Genomic DNA, 15,496 nt, shown 5'->3' with positions numbered 1-15,496 from the left:
GAGATCGAGACCATCCTGGTTAACACGGTGAAACCCCGTCTCTACTAAAAAATACAAAAAACTAGCCGGCCGAGGTGGCGGACGCCTGTAGTCCCAGCTACTCGGGAGGTGGAGGCAGGAGAATGGCGTGAACCCGGGAGGCGGAGCTTGCAGTGAGCTGAGATCTGGCCACTGCACTCCAGCCTGGGTGACAGCGCGAGACTCCGTCTCAAAAAAAAAAAAAAAAAAAAAAAAAGAATTGCTTGAACTCGTGAGGCAGAGGTTGCAGCGAGCTGAGATCATGCCACTGCAATCCAGCCGGTGTGACAGAGCAAGACTCTCAAAAAAAAAAAAAAAAAAAAAAGAAAGTTAGAACTCCAATTTTGTTCTTAAGATTGCCTTGGCCGCACACAGTGGCTCACGCCTACTATAATGGCAGCACTTTGGGAGCCCAGGAGTTTGAGACCAGCCTGGGCACACAGTAAGATTTTGTCTCTACAAAAACCAAAAATATGGCCGGACGCAGTGGCTCACGCGTATAATCCCAGCACTTTGGGAGGCCAAGGTGGGTAGATTACAAGGTCAGGAGTTCAAGACCAGCCTGGCCAAGATGGTGAAATCCCATCTCTACTAAAAATACAACAAAAAAATTAGCCAGGGATGGTGGCGGGTGCCTGTAATCCCAGCTACTTGGGAGGCTGAGGCAGAGAATTCTTGAACCCGGGAGGTAGAGGTTGCAGTGAGCTGAGATCACGCCACTGCAATCCAGCCTGGGCAACAGAGCAAGACTCTGTCTCTAAATAAATAAATAAATAATAAATTTTAAAAAATAAAAATAAAAATATTAGCTGGGTGTGGTGGTGCACACCTGTAGTCCCAGCTACTTGGGAGACTGAGGTGAAAGGATTGCTTGAGCCCAGGAGTTTGAGGCTGCAGTGAGCCATGATCACTCCACTGCACTCCAGCATGGGTGACAGAGACCCTGTCTCCAAAAAAAAAAAAAAAAAAAAAATTGCCTTGGCTCTTCTGGCAAAATTTTAGAATCAGCTTACTAATTTTCAGAAAAATAAACCTGCTGGGATTTTACTTAGAACTGAATTTAACAAGCAGATCAATCTGAGAGAATTGGCATCCTCATAGTATTTTTAATATTATTTTCCAATCCATGGAGATGATATATTCCTTCAATTATATAGCTTTTTAATTTCTCTCCAGAATGTTTCATTGTTTTCAATGTAAAGGTTCTGCACACCCTTTGATATATCTATTTCTAGCTACCAGATTTCTTATGCTTTATAAACTATTTTTGAAATTTTACTATTTATTGTTGTGTATGAAAACATATAATTGACTTTTTTTTGAGACAAAGTCACGCTCTGTTCCCCAAGCTGGAGTGCAGTGGCGAGATCTCGGCTCACTGCAACCTCCACCTCCGGGGTTCAAGTGATTCTTCTGCCTCAGCCTCCCAAGTAGCTGGGACTATAGGCACATGCCACCACACCCAGCTAATTTTTGTATTTTTGGTAGAGATGGGATTTCACTATTTTTTTTTTTTTTTTGAGACAGAGTCTCGCTCTGCCCAGGCCGGAGTGCGGTGGTGCGATCTCCGCTCACTGCAAGCTCCACCTCCCAGGTTCACACCATTCTCCTGCCTCAGCCTCCCCAGTAGCTGGGACTACAGGCACCCACCACCACGCCTGGCTAATTTTTTGTATTTTTAGTAGAGACGGGGTTTCACCGTGTTAGCCAGGATGGTCTCGATCTCCTGACCTTGTGATCTGCCCGCCTCGGCCTCCCAAAGTGCTGGGATTATAGGCGTGAGCCACTGCACCTGGCAGGCTTTCACTATTTTGGCCAGGCTGGTCTTGAACTCCTGACCTTGTGATCCTCCCACCTTGGCCTCCCAAAGTGCTGGGATTACAGACATGAGCCACCGTGCCCGGCCATAACTGACTTTTTTTTTTGTATATTGACCTTATAGTCTGTGACCTTGCTAAATTCACTTATTAACATTATTATTATTATTATTTTTGAGACGGAGTCTCACTGTGTTGCCCAGGTTGGAGTGCAGTGGCGTGATCTCAGCTCACTGCAACCTCCCCCTCCCGGGTTCAAGCCTACCTCAGCCTCCTGAGTAGCTGGGATTACAGGCGCGTGCCACCATGTCTGGCTCATTTTTGTATTTTTAGTAGAGATGGGATTTCACCATGTTGGTCAGGCTGGTCTTGAACTCCTGACCTCGTGATCTGCCCGCCTCGGCCTCCCAAAGGAAGGGGATTACAGGTGTGAGCCACTGCGCCCAGCCTCACTTATTACTTTTTAGGGGTTTGTAGGTTATTTCAGATTATCTACGTACACAATCATATTAGCAAATACCAAGATTTCTTTTTTTTCCTTTAAAATATTTTTTTTTACTGACTGATAAATGGAGGTGTGATAGTTGACAAATGTGTTTAATTCTTTGTCTCATAAAGAATATAATATTTTATTGAGAGGTTTACTGTAGAGAGTTTTTGTTGATCCCCCCCCCCCTTTTTTTTTTGAGACAGAGTCTCACTCTGTCACCCAGGCTAGAGTGCAGTGGCACAATCTCGGCTCACTGCAACCTCCACCCCCCAGGTTCAAGCAATTCTCCTGACTCAGCCATCCAAGTAGCTGAGGTTACAGGCACCCGCCACCACGCCTGGCTAATTTTTGTATTTTTAGTAGAGATGGGGTTTCACCATGTTGGCCAGGCTGGTCTCAAACTCCTCAGGTGATCTGCCCGCCTCGGCCTCCCAAAGTGTTGGGATTACAGGCGTGAGCCACTGCGCCCGGACTGTAGACCTCGTCTGTATCTATCTAGATGATTGTGTGACTTTTCTCCTTTTATGTTGATGTATGAATTGCATTTTTTTTTTTTTTAGATAGAGTCTCACTCTTGCATAGGCTGGAGTGCATTGGCATGATCTTAGCTCACTGTAACCTCTGCCTCCCCGGTTCAAGCGATTCTCCTGCCTCAACCTCCCGAGTAGCTGAAATTACAGGCATGCACGACCACACCCAGCTAATTTTTGTGTTTTTAGTAGAAACAGGTTTTCACCACGTTGGCCAGGCTGGTCTCGAACTCCTGGCCTCAAGTGATCCACCCATTTTGGCCTCCCAAAGTGCTGGGATTACAGGCGTGAGCCATCACACCTGGCGATTGATTTTCAAGTTTTGAATCACTTTTCTATTTTTGCAATAAACCCGTTAGATCTAATGCATTATCATTTTTATATATTGATAGATCTAGTATGTCTGGGAATCTTATATCTACATTCATGGGAGAGGTTGGTCCCTGGTTTTCCTTTCTTGTAATGTTCTTAACCAGTTTTGTTGTCTAGGTTATGCTGCTTCAAAAGTGAATGGGGGCTGGGCGCCTGTAGCTACACGGGAGGCTGAGGCAGGAGAATGGCGTGAACCTGGGATGCGGAGCTTGCAGTGAGTGGAGATCTCCCCACTGCCCTCCAGCCTGGGTGACAGAGCGAGACTCCGTCTCAAAAAAAACAAAAGTGAATTGGAATTTATTCCCCTTTTCTGGAACTTTGTATTAGATTACTGGCTTTGGTGTTTCTTCTTTTGCAATGTGTGAATTTAAGGTTATATATTTCTTTTCTTTTTCTTAGACAGTCTCACTCTATCACCCAGGCTGGAGTGCAGTAGTGCCATCTTGGTTCACGGCAACCTCTGTCTCCTGGGTTCAAGTGATTCTTAATCCTTAGCCTTCCAAGTAGCTGGGATTACAGATGTACACCGCCATGCCCGGCTAATTTTTGTATTTTTAGTAGAGATAGGGTTTTGCCATGTTGGCCAGACTGGTCTTGAACTCCTGGCTTTGAGTAATGCACTCACCTCAGCCTTCCAAAGTGCTGGGATTACGGGTGTGAGCCACCACACCCTGCCGAGGTTATGTATTTTTTACTCACGGCACCCTTGAACTCCTGGGCTCAAGCAATCCTCTTGCCTCAGCCTCCCAAGAGCTGGGAGTACAGGAGAGCACCACCACTCTCAGCTTTTATTTATGTATTTAAAAAAATGGGGTCGGCTGGGCGCGGTGGCTCATGTCTGCAATCCCGGCATTTTGGGAGGCCAAGGTGGGCAGATCACTTGAAGTCAGGAGACCAGCCTGGCCCACATGGTGAAACTCCGTCTCTACTAATACAAAAATTAGGTGGGTGTGGTGGCGTGTGCCTGTAATCCCAACTACTTAGGAGACTGAAGCAGGAGAATCACTTGAACCCAGGAGGCTTTGGTTCCAGTGAGCGGAGATCACACCACTGCACTCCAGCCTGGGTAAGAGAGACTCTTCCTTAAAAACAAAAACATATATATCTATATGTATAGATATAGATATATATTTTTTTCTAGTTTCCTTTGCGATTTTCTTGACCCAGGGGTTATTTAGAATTATACTGCCTAAGTTTCAAACAGCTAGGGACTTTCTAGTTCTTTTTCCTAGCTTACTCTCACTGTGGTCAGAGAATATTGTATTAAATTTTTTGAAAACTTTTTGAGGCTTGATGGTCCAGCTATGATCAGTTTTGATAAATGCTTAGGTGTAATTAAAAAGAATATGTATGCTATTGGTTAAGAGTGCAAGTGTTCTCTGAATGTCAATTAAGCCAGGTATGTTAACTGTGTTATTTAAACTTTCTGCTTGTTGGCCAGGCACAGTGGCTCATGCCTGCAATCCCAGCACTTTGGGAGGCAGAGGCTGGTGGATCACCTTAGGCCAGGAGTTCGAGACCAGCCTGGCCAACACGGCAAAACCCTGTCTCTACTAAAAATACAAAAATTAGCAGGATGTGGAGGAGGGTGGCTGTAATCCCAGCTACCCAGGAGGCTGAGGCAGGAGAATTGCTTAAACCTGGGAGGCAGAGGTTGCAGTAAGCTGAGAGCGTGCCATTGCACTCCAGCCTGGGTATTAAGAGCGAAACTCCGTTTCCCAAAAACAAAACAAACCAACGCATTTTCTGCTTGTTATATCTGCTTTTGAAATAAACATATCAAAATATTTTTCCAAAAATTAAATTCCATAATGTATCAGGAAAGAAAAATACTTTATTCTATGGTTTCCTATTCCAAATTTTTTCTTTGGGTTTTTGAAAGCAACAACTTTGTATATCCCCCTTTTCCTAGCCTTTAAGCAGCAGGAACAGTGAGCAGAGGAATAACATGTAGTTAGTAAGGAAGGCATGCTCTGAAGGCTACCAATGCTGTTCCTGTTCCACCAAAGAAACAGCCACAGGCCCTCTAAGGCCCTTGAAAAAAGAACGTGGAAGCGTAGGTCAGCTGTGTCCCACTGAGAGCCAGGCATGGAAACAATCCTGGAGATGTGCTCCAAGCCCTGAACTTGAGGAAATGAACATCAAAGTTCATGATAAGGTGTTTCAAGCATTACCTTGTCACTGTGGAAGTCTCTCCCTACACTGGCACTAAGTTCTGGCCAATATGGCCAGGAGTGAAGTTCTGTCCCAGTAAAAGATACTTTCATCAGGCAAGGGGCATCATCCCCCTCCCAGCCTCCCAAATAGCTTTTGTACCTCAGATGGAGACTCCCCAAAAACATGTTCACAAAAGAACCACCACTGCCATCTTGGTAGGGCTGTGTGTGTGTGTGTGTTGTGTAGGTGGATAGAGGGTAGAAGCAGGCATGACAAGGATCACCTGACCAAAGTGCCTAGTTACCCATATACTGACAGAATAAAATCTCCAGTGTAAAGGAAAAATTATTTTTACAAAAACAGAAGCATGTTTTATTTCAATCCTGTTGAGGGAGAGGGATGGGAAAACACAAAATAAGGGGAGGGGTCTCTTTATATAATACACACATCAGGATCAACTACAATGAATAATATCCATTCCACCCCTCCCCCACCAACTCCTATGTGGGTTCCAAGGCCAGCTGAGAATAGATGGGACAAGAATTAAGACACTTTGGCACAGTAACATGGCCAATGCACCGAAAGATGGAGAGAAGAGAATTTCCCAGGGAGCAAGGCCCTGGGCCTCAGCTGCTTCCCCAGTGGAGGGGGAATGAGAAAACTTTGGCTCAGCAGGAAGGCGGTTGTCAAAAATCAGGGTTACCTTAACTGGACTCTCCAGACTCTATTCAGACTACAGACTAGAGTCAAGATGTGTATCCAGTCCATTCTGTTCTCTGCTTTCTCTAAGATCACTTCTCTTCAGGCTTGCGATTATTGAGGGTTTGCCTGCTTTTCCTCTTCATCTTGGAAGGCAGGGGGAGTAAGTGCTTATTCTGCCCTTCTTATATCTAGGCGACTTAATTACTATTTTCTTGGCTCTAAAAAGACAGAAGCCAACTAACAAGTCCGGCTCTCTTTGTGAAAGTCGGCTTGAAGGAGCCCTTGTGTTGGCAAAACTGCCTCCGCAAATTTTTTTTTTTTTTTTTGAGCCTGCCCCTTATAGACCCTCCCCAGACTTGTTCAGACACCTCAGTTGTGTGAGATGTGGGCAGAAAAGACTTGGTCCCTCTCCAGAGTTGGATTAAGCAATCCCATCTTTGATTGGAGATGGGGATGAGAGAGTAGGTGCTAGCAGGGGAAAGGACTGGGGAAAGCAAGGCAGTTTACACTTGGCTGCAGATTCAAGCCTATGGATTGTGAAGAGCCATCTAAGCTCCAGAGAAGAGGAAATCTCTGATACGGTAAGAACAAGTGAATATTTTAGCGGCAACCCTGTATTCCCATAGACCAAAAGAGAATGTGTCAAAAAAAAAAAAAAAAAAAAAAAAAAAGACTGAGTGAGCAGAATCCAGCCCTCCATCTTCAACCATCTTCAATTTGAATAAAATTAACTCATACGGCTAATACTGCTCAAGTATAATCACGAAGACAGATGGAGCTGCTGAAATTCACACTAAAACAAAGAATAGGATCAAGTGGATTGTCACCTTAATCCCAAGCACCTCCCTTTTAGAGTTATCGAGAAAGTATCTTTGAAAACTTGGATTGAAGGTGAGGTCCACCACCGCCCCTTGTCCCTCAATACAATACCCTTCCAAGATAGCCTGATGAATTAAGACATCTGTTTTAATAGAAGGGAAGTTTTAAAAAGGGAAAGCACGGAGATTTGGGAAAACTAGCAGCTAAAGCCAGAAACAAGGTTAAGGTCCTTGTGGCATTCCAGACTGGGAGTAGAATGGGAGAAGGGAAACAGGTGGTAGGTTCCTGCTGTCCTTTGGCTTTACATCTTTCCCCTGCCCTCCCATTTCTCCCAACAGCTTGATGCAGCTATTGGCCTGCCAGAGGGGATGTAATGCCCAGACCAACTTTTTATTGAGCTTATGCAGCTAACAGACTTGTAAACAGTGCCAATTGACAAAGTTTTGCTGAATATTACAGCTTGTGCCCACTAAACACACCTCTCTCTGAGATTAAAAACAAAAAAACCAAAGTAAACAAATACTGAGAGAGAATGAAGAGACACATCTTGAGTCTTCCAGGAAGGCAAAATAAAAAACGCCACATGGCTTGGTCCCAGGCGTTCACCATGCCTAGAGTGCTGCTGCTATCACCACTGTCTCCCCTCCCTGCCAGTGGCTAGGTAGAGGTAGGGGAGAAGGGTCATCTTGGACATGCTGCAAATACAGCATTTGCTGGTGTTGACACCCTCCTGGGGCTGTGGTGGCAGACTGCTGTGTCAGGAGCCCATTTCCTGGGAGTAGCAGAGGGAGCCCAGGTCCTCAAGACGGCCTGAGATGGCAGCCCATGCACCTCAGCAGGGGTACCTTGCCCCTTTTCTCCAGTATGGTTCAGCATTGAGGTTGTCTATTCCCAGTCGGTGATAAAACCTGAGCTGTTTTTCTCATAGGTTCCCCCTCCTTTCCCCAATTTGGGGGAGTAGTGGGAGGGAACAGGGAAGGATCACTGAGGGGGCAGGGGGATACCCCTGGGATCGGTGACCTGGCCCTCTTGCAGGTTCTTCACCAGTTGTGCAAGCCAGCGTTTCGTGGTGGTGTCATCTTTTAGCACCTGGGCGAAGGTTGTGTCTTTCAGCTGGTCAGGGAGGCACTGCCTGAGTGCTTCACGTGCCCTACATCAGAAACAAACAAACCAACCAGGGAGACCAACAAATAAACCCACATTTTGTGGACAGGGAAGAGCCCCCTTCTTAGACATAAATATTTAGTATACCGTGAATCTATGGCTCCTTAAGACGCCATTAAAATTCTCTAAAGCTGTATTAGGCATAGGCTCACAGATCTCCAAAATCTGTATCCACAAACATTTTCTGAATGATGCCCCAATGTAGAATTTCATGAAAAAGCAAAATTAAAAGCTTCAATAGTTTACTTCCATTCAAACAGCTTTCTGATTTATTACAGTAAATACTGTCAAAATACTCATGTTAGAAATATATGGATTATGGCAAATAAAATATTTCAAAAATCAGTACATTAACAAGGATATAATCAAGATTATGATAACTTAATGAATTTTAATTCTATACTAAGTTATCAATTTGTGTCTTTACAGAAATTGCTTCAGTTTTATGGTTAAAAACCTTAATAAGAGATGAGCAGTGAAAACAAAACTATGGTAGCAGCATTATCAGATGAACTTTTAAACGTTTCATTTTCTTTGAAAAGATGACCAGCAGAAAGTCAAATCTGAAAACCTAAAAAAGGTAAATGTTAACTATTTATAGAGCTATTTTAAACAAAGTTATAGTTTTGCACTCAGACTAGTTTTCTTTAGAAACTAGTCTGACTAGTTTTTTAAACAGACTAGAATTTTAAACAGACACATTTTTAAACTTTGGTGAAAACAAGAACCACTGAAGAACAGGATAAAATGGTCAACAAACAGGTAGGGCTTGAATAAACTCAGTGGCAGGAGACCGAGTTCACATTAAATCAAATCAAGCTAGCTCTGCTCCCAAGAACACAGAAATCGCTCCATTATGTGGTTTAGCAGAATATGAGCAAGTTGCTTTCAGCATGAATTATGGATTTACAAAGCAAAAGGTCAAACATTTCTAAAATGCATTATATCTACAATGTATGATTTCTGGCAGAAAGATTATGAACATAAGCAGATAAAATAATTAGCTCAAGAAACTTATAGGAATCAAGGAGAGAACTGGAAATAGAATTCAAGAGCCCTCTGGGCTGTGTTCCTTTTTAAGAGATCTCTGAAAATATACTTCTCTTTCTGACCACATAGAGTAGCAACAGAAAATTCAAACAACAGGAGTAATGCATTATAAGGTTTCCCTTGGAATCGCCTAGACTCTGGAATTTCACAGTAGGATTGAGAGTTACAGTGAGAAGATGAAACTCTGATGGCTATTAAAATTCAGCATTTCAGATTTTTTTTTTTTTTTTTTGAGACGGAGTCTCGCTCTGTCTCCCAAGCTAGAGTGCAGTGGCCCGATCTCAGCTCACTATAACCTCTGCCTCCCGGCTTCAAGCGATTCTCCTGCCTCAGCCTCCCGAGTAGCTGGGACTACAGGCATCCGCCACCACTCCTGGCTAATTTTTTTTTGTATTTTTAGTAGAGACGGGGTTTCACCATATTGGCCAGGCTGGTCTCGAACTCCTGACCTTGTGATCCGCCCGCCTCGGCCTCCCAAAGTGCTGGGATTACAGGTGTGAGCCACCACGCCTGGCCAGCATTTCAGATTTTAAAAGGAATTTAAGTTCTGTCTCAGACAAATTAAATGTAGTTATATCCCTACTTTGCTGTCCTAAAGACACAGGAGCTATGCCATGAGATTGGGAAACTGTTCAGCAGAGTATTTCCCTAAAGTCCTATACATCCTATCAATGTTTACCTGGGGTTATCTGAAAGCCGAAGGTAACATCTCACTACATGCTTCAGCAGACGGGCAGAAGGCTCTTTGGATAGCTGCAGGACCATCTTACCCTGTTTCCCCCAAAATAAGGGGAGGGGTTGGAAAAAAACACACAAAACACAAAAAAATTCTAATTGACATCAGAGATCAGATAGTCCAAGAATCATAAAAGGTTCCAAAATTGTTATTTCTAGTCAGAAGACTGAAGTTGTTCAGTGCCAGTTATAAAGAGATTAAGCTGTGTGATGAGACGTAGTTGTAAAGGGGATAGATGAAAGAACTCACCAAGATCATGGCAACATGGGAGAAACGCTCATATGTCTGACATATATAAGCCAAACCAGTGTCATCTAACAAGATCTTCTGGAGGATGAATGTGGCAACCTGAAGCAAAACAAAATCGAAGAGTTTATGAAGTTGCTCAGATTTAATCTTCTCATTGTCTACTCATTTTCCCAAGCATGACTATCAGTCAGAAAATTGAGCAAGCAGGGATCCTTGTGTATTATGTACAACTTATCATATATGTATAGTACAAAGAATAATAAATATTATCATATTGAACATTACTTTGTACCAGTGTTTTTTTCTAGAGGCTTTACATGCTTTATCTTATTTTTATAATAAATCAATGAGGTAGGTACCATTATTATTCTCATTTTACATACAAGGGTAGGTTCTGCGTAATAATCAAATTCTTAAAAATCAGGAGACCTTCTCATTTATAGAGTACCTACTATGTGCCAGGTATAACTGTTAATCAATAATACACCAGGTTAAGGTCCCAAGTGACAAAGTTACTGTGGCAGAGCTGAGATCCAAGCCTCATTTGAATATCTAAGGCTCTTCTCTTTTCCATAAGCCAAGATGATTTATTTAGCTATGCCTCATCTCTTCCAGATGAAGTAAGGCCTTTCTTTTTTTTCTAGATGGAGTCTTACTCTGTCACCCAAACTGGAGTGCAGTGGCTCCATCTCAGCTCACTGCAACCTCTGCCACCCTAGTTCAACTGATTCTCCTGCCTCAGCCTCCTGAGTAGCTAGGATTACAGGCTCTTGCCACTGTGCCTGGTTAATTTTGGTACTTTTAGTAGAGACGGGGTTTCACCATCTTGGCCAGGGCTGGGCTTGAATCCCTTGACCTTGTGATCCACCTGCCTCGGCCTACCAACGTGCTGGGATTACAGGCGTAAGCCACTGCACTTGGCCAAGGTAAGGCCTTTCTTGTTCTTAAAAGATCTTGAAGAAGTTAGATTTTAAAGTTCCTCTTTGAAGATTATTCTAACAGCAATAAAACATATCCTGGCTGTGAAGCTTATACGTGGCCTCAATTTTTCCCTCAACTTAAGCTCATTAAGTCTTACATAGAAGAGATATTACAACATTAGTTTAATTCAAATCAGACAATCACGATAATGATACTCTTTCTTAGCTGCTCATCAAAATGAATTGTGGAATTATTTTACTATTTTATTGAGGTTATAACACTGTAGTAGGCTGAATAATGGCTCTCAAAGATATCCAGGCCCTAATCACCAAACTCTGCAAATGTTACCTTAAATGAACAACGGGACTTTGCAGATGTGATTAACTTAAGGATCTTGAGATGGGGGATTATCCCAGTTTATCTAAGTAGGCCTTAAATGTAATCATGAAGTGTCCTTAAAATCGACGTAGAGAAGGCCAGGCAAAGTGGCCCATGCTGGTAATCTCAGCACTTTGGGAGGCCAAGGTGGGAGGACTGCTTGAGGCCAGGAGTTCAAGGATGCAGTGAGTTATGATCATGCCACTGCACTCCAGTCTGGGCGACAGAGAAAACACCATCTCTTAAAAAAAAAAAAAAAAAAAGAGAGAGAGAGATGTAGAGAGATTTTACCACAAAGGAGAAAGCAATGTGACAAGCAGAGAGAGATCTGAACATGCCACACCACTGGCTCTGAAGATGGAGGGGGCCATAATCCAGGGAATGCAAGAAATGCAGTTCTAGAAGCTGGAAAAGGCAAGGAAAAGACTCTCCTCTATATCCTCCAGAGAAAGCATGACCCCTGATACAATGACTTTAGAATGGTGAAACTCATTTATAACTTGTGACTTTCAAAACTATAAAACAGTAAACTTGCATTGTTTTAAGCCACCAAGCTTCTAGCTTGTGGTAATTTGTTACAGCAGCAGGTTATATAGGAACCTAATATAAACATATACACAGTAAAGTGTGTTAAGTACACTAATCTTAAGTGTTTCTTGAATTTTTACCTATGTACACATTATGTACTATAACCAGATTAAAATACAGAATATTGTATAAAATACAGAATATTTGGGAGGTGGAGGCAGGCGGATTGCCTGAGTTTAGGAGTTCAAGGCTAGCATGGGCTACATGGCGAAACCCCATCTCTACTAAAAATACAAAAAATTAGCTGGGTATGGTGGTGCATGCCTGTTAGTCCCAGCTACTCAGGAGGCTGAGGCACAAGAATTGCTTGAACCCGGGAGGCGGAGGTTGCAGTGAGCTGAGATCACTCCACTTCATTCCAGCCTGGGTGACAAAGTGAGACTCTATCTCAAAAAAAAAAAGAAAAGAAAAAGAAAAAAGTATTTCTACCAACTCATGATTCCAGCATTCCCTTGTACCTTTCCCCAGTCAATGTCCTTCCCTCAGAGATAACCACGAATCCAACTTATTGCCAGTAATTGGCTTTGCTTGTTCTTGAACTTCACATAATCAACATACAGTATGAATTCCCATGTGTCTGGCTTCTTTTGTTCAGCAATGCCTTTGAGAGTCATCCATATATTGTATATTTAAAATAAAAAGTTTAAAAATAGCCAGACCGGGATGTGTGCCAGTATCACAGCTACCTACTCGAGAGACGGAAGTGGGAAGACTGCTTGAGTCCCGGAGTTCAAGGCTATAGTGTGCCATGATCATGCCTGTGAATAGCTACTGCATTCCAGTCTGGGCAAAATAGTGAAACCTCGTCTCTTTAAAAACAATAAATTGGCCAGGCACAATGGCTCATGCTTGTACTCCTAGTACTATGGCAAAAGGCAGGAAGATCCTTTGAGCCCAGGTGTTTAAGAGTAGCCCAGGCAACACAGGGAGACCTTGTCTCTACAAAAAATAAAAATAATTAGCTGAGTGTGGTGGAGCAGGCATGTGGTCCCAGCTACTTGTGAAGCTGAGGTGGGAGGATCAACTGAATCTGGGAGGTCGAGGCTGCAGTGAGCCATGCCTCTGTACTCCAGCCTGGGTGACAGAGAGAGAGAGAGAGAGAGAGAGAGATCCTGTCTCAAAATGAATAAATAATTTAATTAAAAATTAAAAAACCAGTGCTCGCTTAGACAGCACATATACTAAAATTGGAACAACACAGAGAAGATTAGTGTGGCCCCTGTGCAAAGATAATACACAAATTCATAAAGCATTCCATATACATATTTTTAAAAGTAAAAAAAAAACAAAAAAATCATTATATCCGCTTACACCCAACTCAAGAATATTTATTAGACTAAAAAAGTAATTTAATGTGACAAGGCACATTTTAGAGCAGAGGTTGAATACTACCAAAAATAGTCAGCAATATGGAAAAGAAACCTTGAAAAAAAATCAAATAATATGAAATTTAAAAATTGAAAGTGATTAGAGAAAAAAATACAAAAGACAGATAATAGAGCATAACATGTTGCTGAACCAAGAGGCTTGAACAAATAAAAGAGAAAAATATACAAATTAACAAAAAAGACACAAGTAATATGCTCTTTCAGAAAAAAATTGAGGCTGGGTGCAGTGGCTCACGCCTGTAATCCCAGCACTTTGGGAGGCTGAGATGGGTGGATCATCTGAGGTTAGGAGTTCAAGACCGGCCTGGCCAACATGGTGAAACCCAATCTCTGCTAAAAATACAAAAAAAAAAAAAAAAAAAAAAATTAGCCGAGTGGTGGTGTGTGCCTGTAGTCCCAGCTATGTGGGAGGCTTAGGCAGAAGAACTGCTTGAACCTGAGAGGTGGAGGTTGCAGTGAGTTGAGATTATATCACTCTGTCTCAAACAACAACAACAACAAAAACAAAAACAAATTGGCCCGGTGCAGTGGCTCACGACTATAATCCCAGCACTTTGGAAGGCTGAGGTGGACGGATCACCTGAGGTCAGGAGTTCAACACCAGCCTGGTTAATATGGTGAAATCCCATTTCTACTAAAAATACAAATATTAGCAGGGCGTAGTGGCATATGCCTGTAGTGCCAGCTACTTGGGAGGCTGAGGCAGGAGAATCGCTTGAACTTGGGAGGCGGAGGTTGCAATGAGCTGAGATTACATCACTGCACTCCAGCCTGGGTGACACAGCGAGACTCCGTCTCAGAGGAAAAAGAAAAAAGATACATGATTATCAAATGAACTTTAAAAATAATAAAAGACACTTGGAGGTAACCGCGCAAAAAAGTAAGTTCACCTAAAAAAGGAAAGAATTAGGCTGACCCTGAGACTTCTCTGCAATATTCAACGTTAGAAGACAAAAGGACTATGGCAATAGAGGTCTGAGACAGAACAATGAGGTAAGAATTCTGTACCTTGTCATGCTGTCATTCACGGTTAAAGTACATAGTAAGCAGAAGCTCAAGTACATATAATTGATTATGTCTTTAAAAAAAAGTCTGGTTGGCCGGGCGCGGTGGCTCAAGCCTGTAATCCCAGCACTTTGGGAGGCCGAGACAGGAGGATCACGAGGTCAGGAGATTGAGACCATCCTGGCTAACACGATGAAACCCCATCTCTACTAAAAAATACAAAAAAATAGCCGGGCGAGGTGGCAGTCGCCTATAGTCCCAGCTACTTGGGAGGCTGAGGCAGGAGAATGGCGTAAACCTGGGAGGTGGAGCTTGCAGTGAGCTGATATTCGGCCACTGCACTCCAGCCTGGGCGACAGAGCGAGACTCCGTCTCAAAAAAAAAAAAAAAAAAAAACTCTGGTTACAGAAGGAGCAGGATTGAAATTTTAAAATTAAAAAAATTAAACTGTAATAATGTACTTAGAATTTACCTGTGGAGTGAGATATGGGTTTGGAGAAAAGAAATTTAGTGTTTAACTTGATTTTCCTCTGAATGGTTTGGGTTTTCCAATAATTGTTTTATAACAATTTTTATTCAAAAGAGAAAAAATATTCATACAAATTTCAAAAGCTTGAAGACAGAAAATGATTCCAGAACCATAAGGAAGCAGCTCAAGAGTCAACACAATGTAAAATCTAAGTTAAAAGCACATACTGTTTTAGAAAGTTCACTTCCAGATTCCATAATTCGCAAACATAAAGGGATAATTTCTGTTGTCAATAAAAAGTTGATTACTTCTTGTTCATCTGTTTTCACCAGGGCCCCTAAAGAAAATAAGGACAAACAAAATTATTTTACAGTTAGGATTTCCAGTTAAAATTAACTTCAAACTGTTTATCCAGTGAGTTGTGGAACTTAAATAACAGAACACAAACTGGGGTTTGTTAGTTAAAGGGATCAGATTCGCACTCATGTTAAAAAAAAAAAAAAAAGAGGAAGACGGTGGCGCAGTAGCTCACATCTGTAATCCCAGCACTTTGGGAGGCCAAGGTGGGCAGATCACTTGAGGTCAGGAGTTCAAGACCAGCCTGGCCAACATGGTGAAACCCCGTCTCTATTAAAAATACAAA

At 42.5% G+C, this 15,496-nt stretch overlaps 1 protein-coding gene and 1 non-coding gene across 3 annotated transcripts in view; one reads left to right on the top strand and one right to left on the bottom strand.

Annotated features, from left to right (window-relative positions):
* Positions 1-5,729: 5,729 nt before the first annotated feature.
* LOC105481217 (CCR4-NOT transcription complex subunit 9) overlaps positions 5,730-15,496 on the bottom strand; it is a 31,070-nt gene continuing 21,303 nt past the window's right edge. The window contains exons 5-8 of one of the 2 annotated variants that reach the window (XM_011740618.3): positions 15,081-15,190; positions 10,105-10,203; positions 9,799-9,890; positions 5,730-8,055 (exon numbers count right to left, since the gene is read on the bottom strand). In XM_011740618.3, coding sequence (XP_011738920.1) covers positions 7,887-8,055; positions 9,799-9,890; positions 10,105-10,203; positions 15,081-15,190 — 470 coding nt within the window. In that variant the 3' untranslated portion in view covers positions 5,730-7,886. The other variant, XM_011740620.3, reaches the window with a different exon arrangement.
* On the top strand, positions 13,149-13,255 carry LOC112426561 (U6 spliceosomal RNA). Its single transcript, XR_003017949.1, has one exon. It is a non-coding gene; the product is annotated as a U6 spliceosomal RNA (small nuclear RNA).

The sequence above is a fragment of the Macaca nemestrina genome, chromosome 11 (assembly GCF_043159975.1).
Source record: "Macaca nemestrina isolate mMacNem1 chromosome 11, mMacNem.hap1, whole genome shotgun sequence".
Taxonomy (NCBI): domain Eukaryota; kingdom Metazoa; phylum Chordata; class Mammalia; order Primates; family Cercopithecidae; genus Macaca; species Macaca nemestrina.
This window is presented reverse-complemented; position numbering and strand designations above follow the sequence as displayed.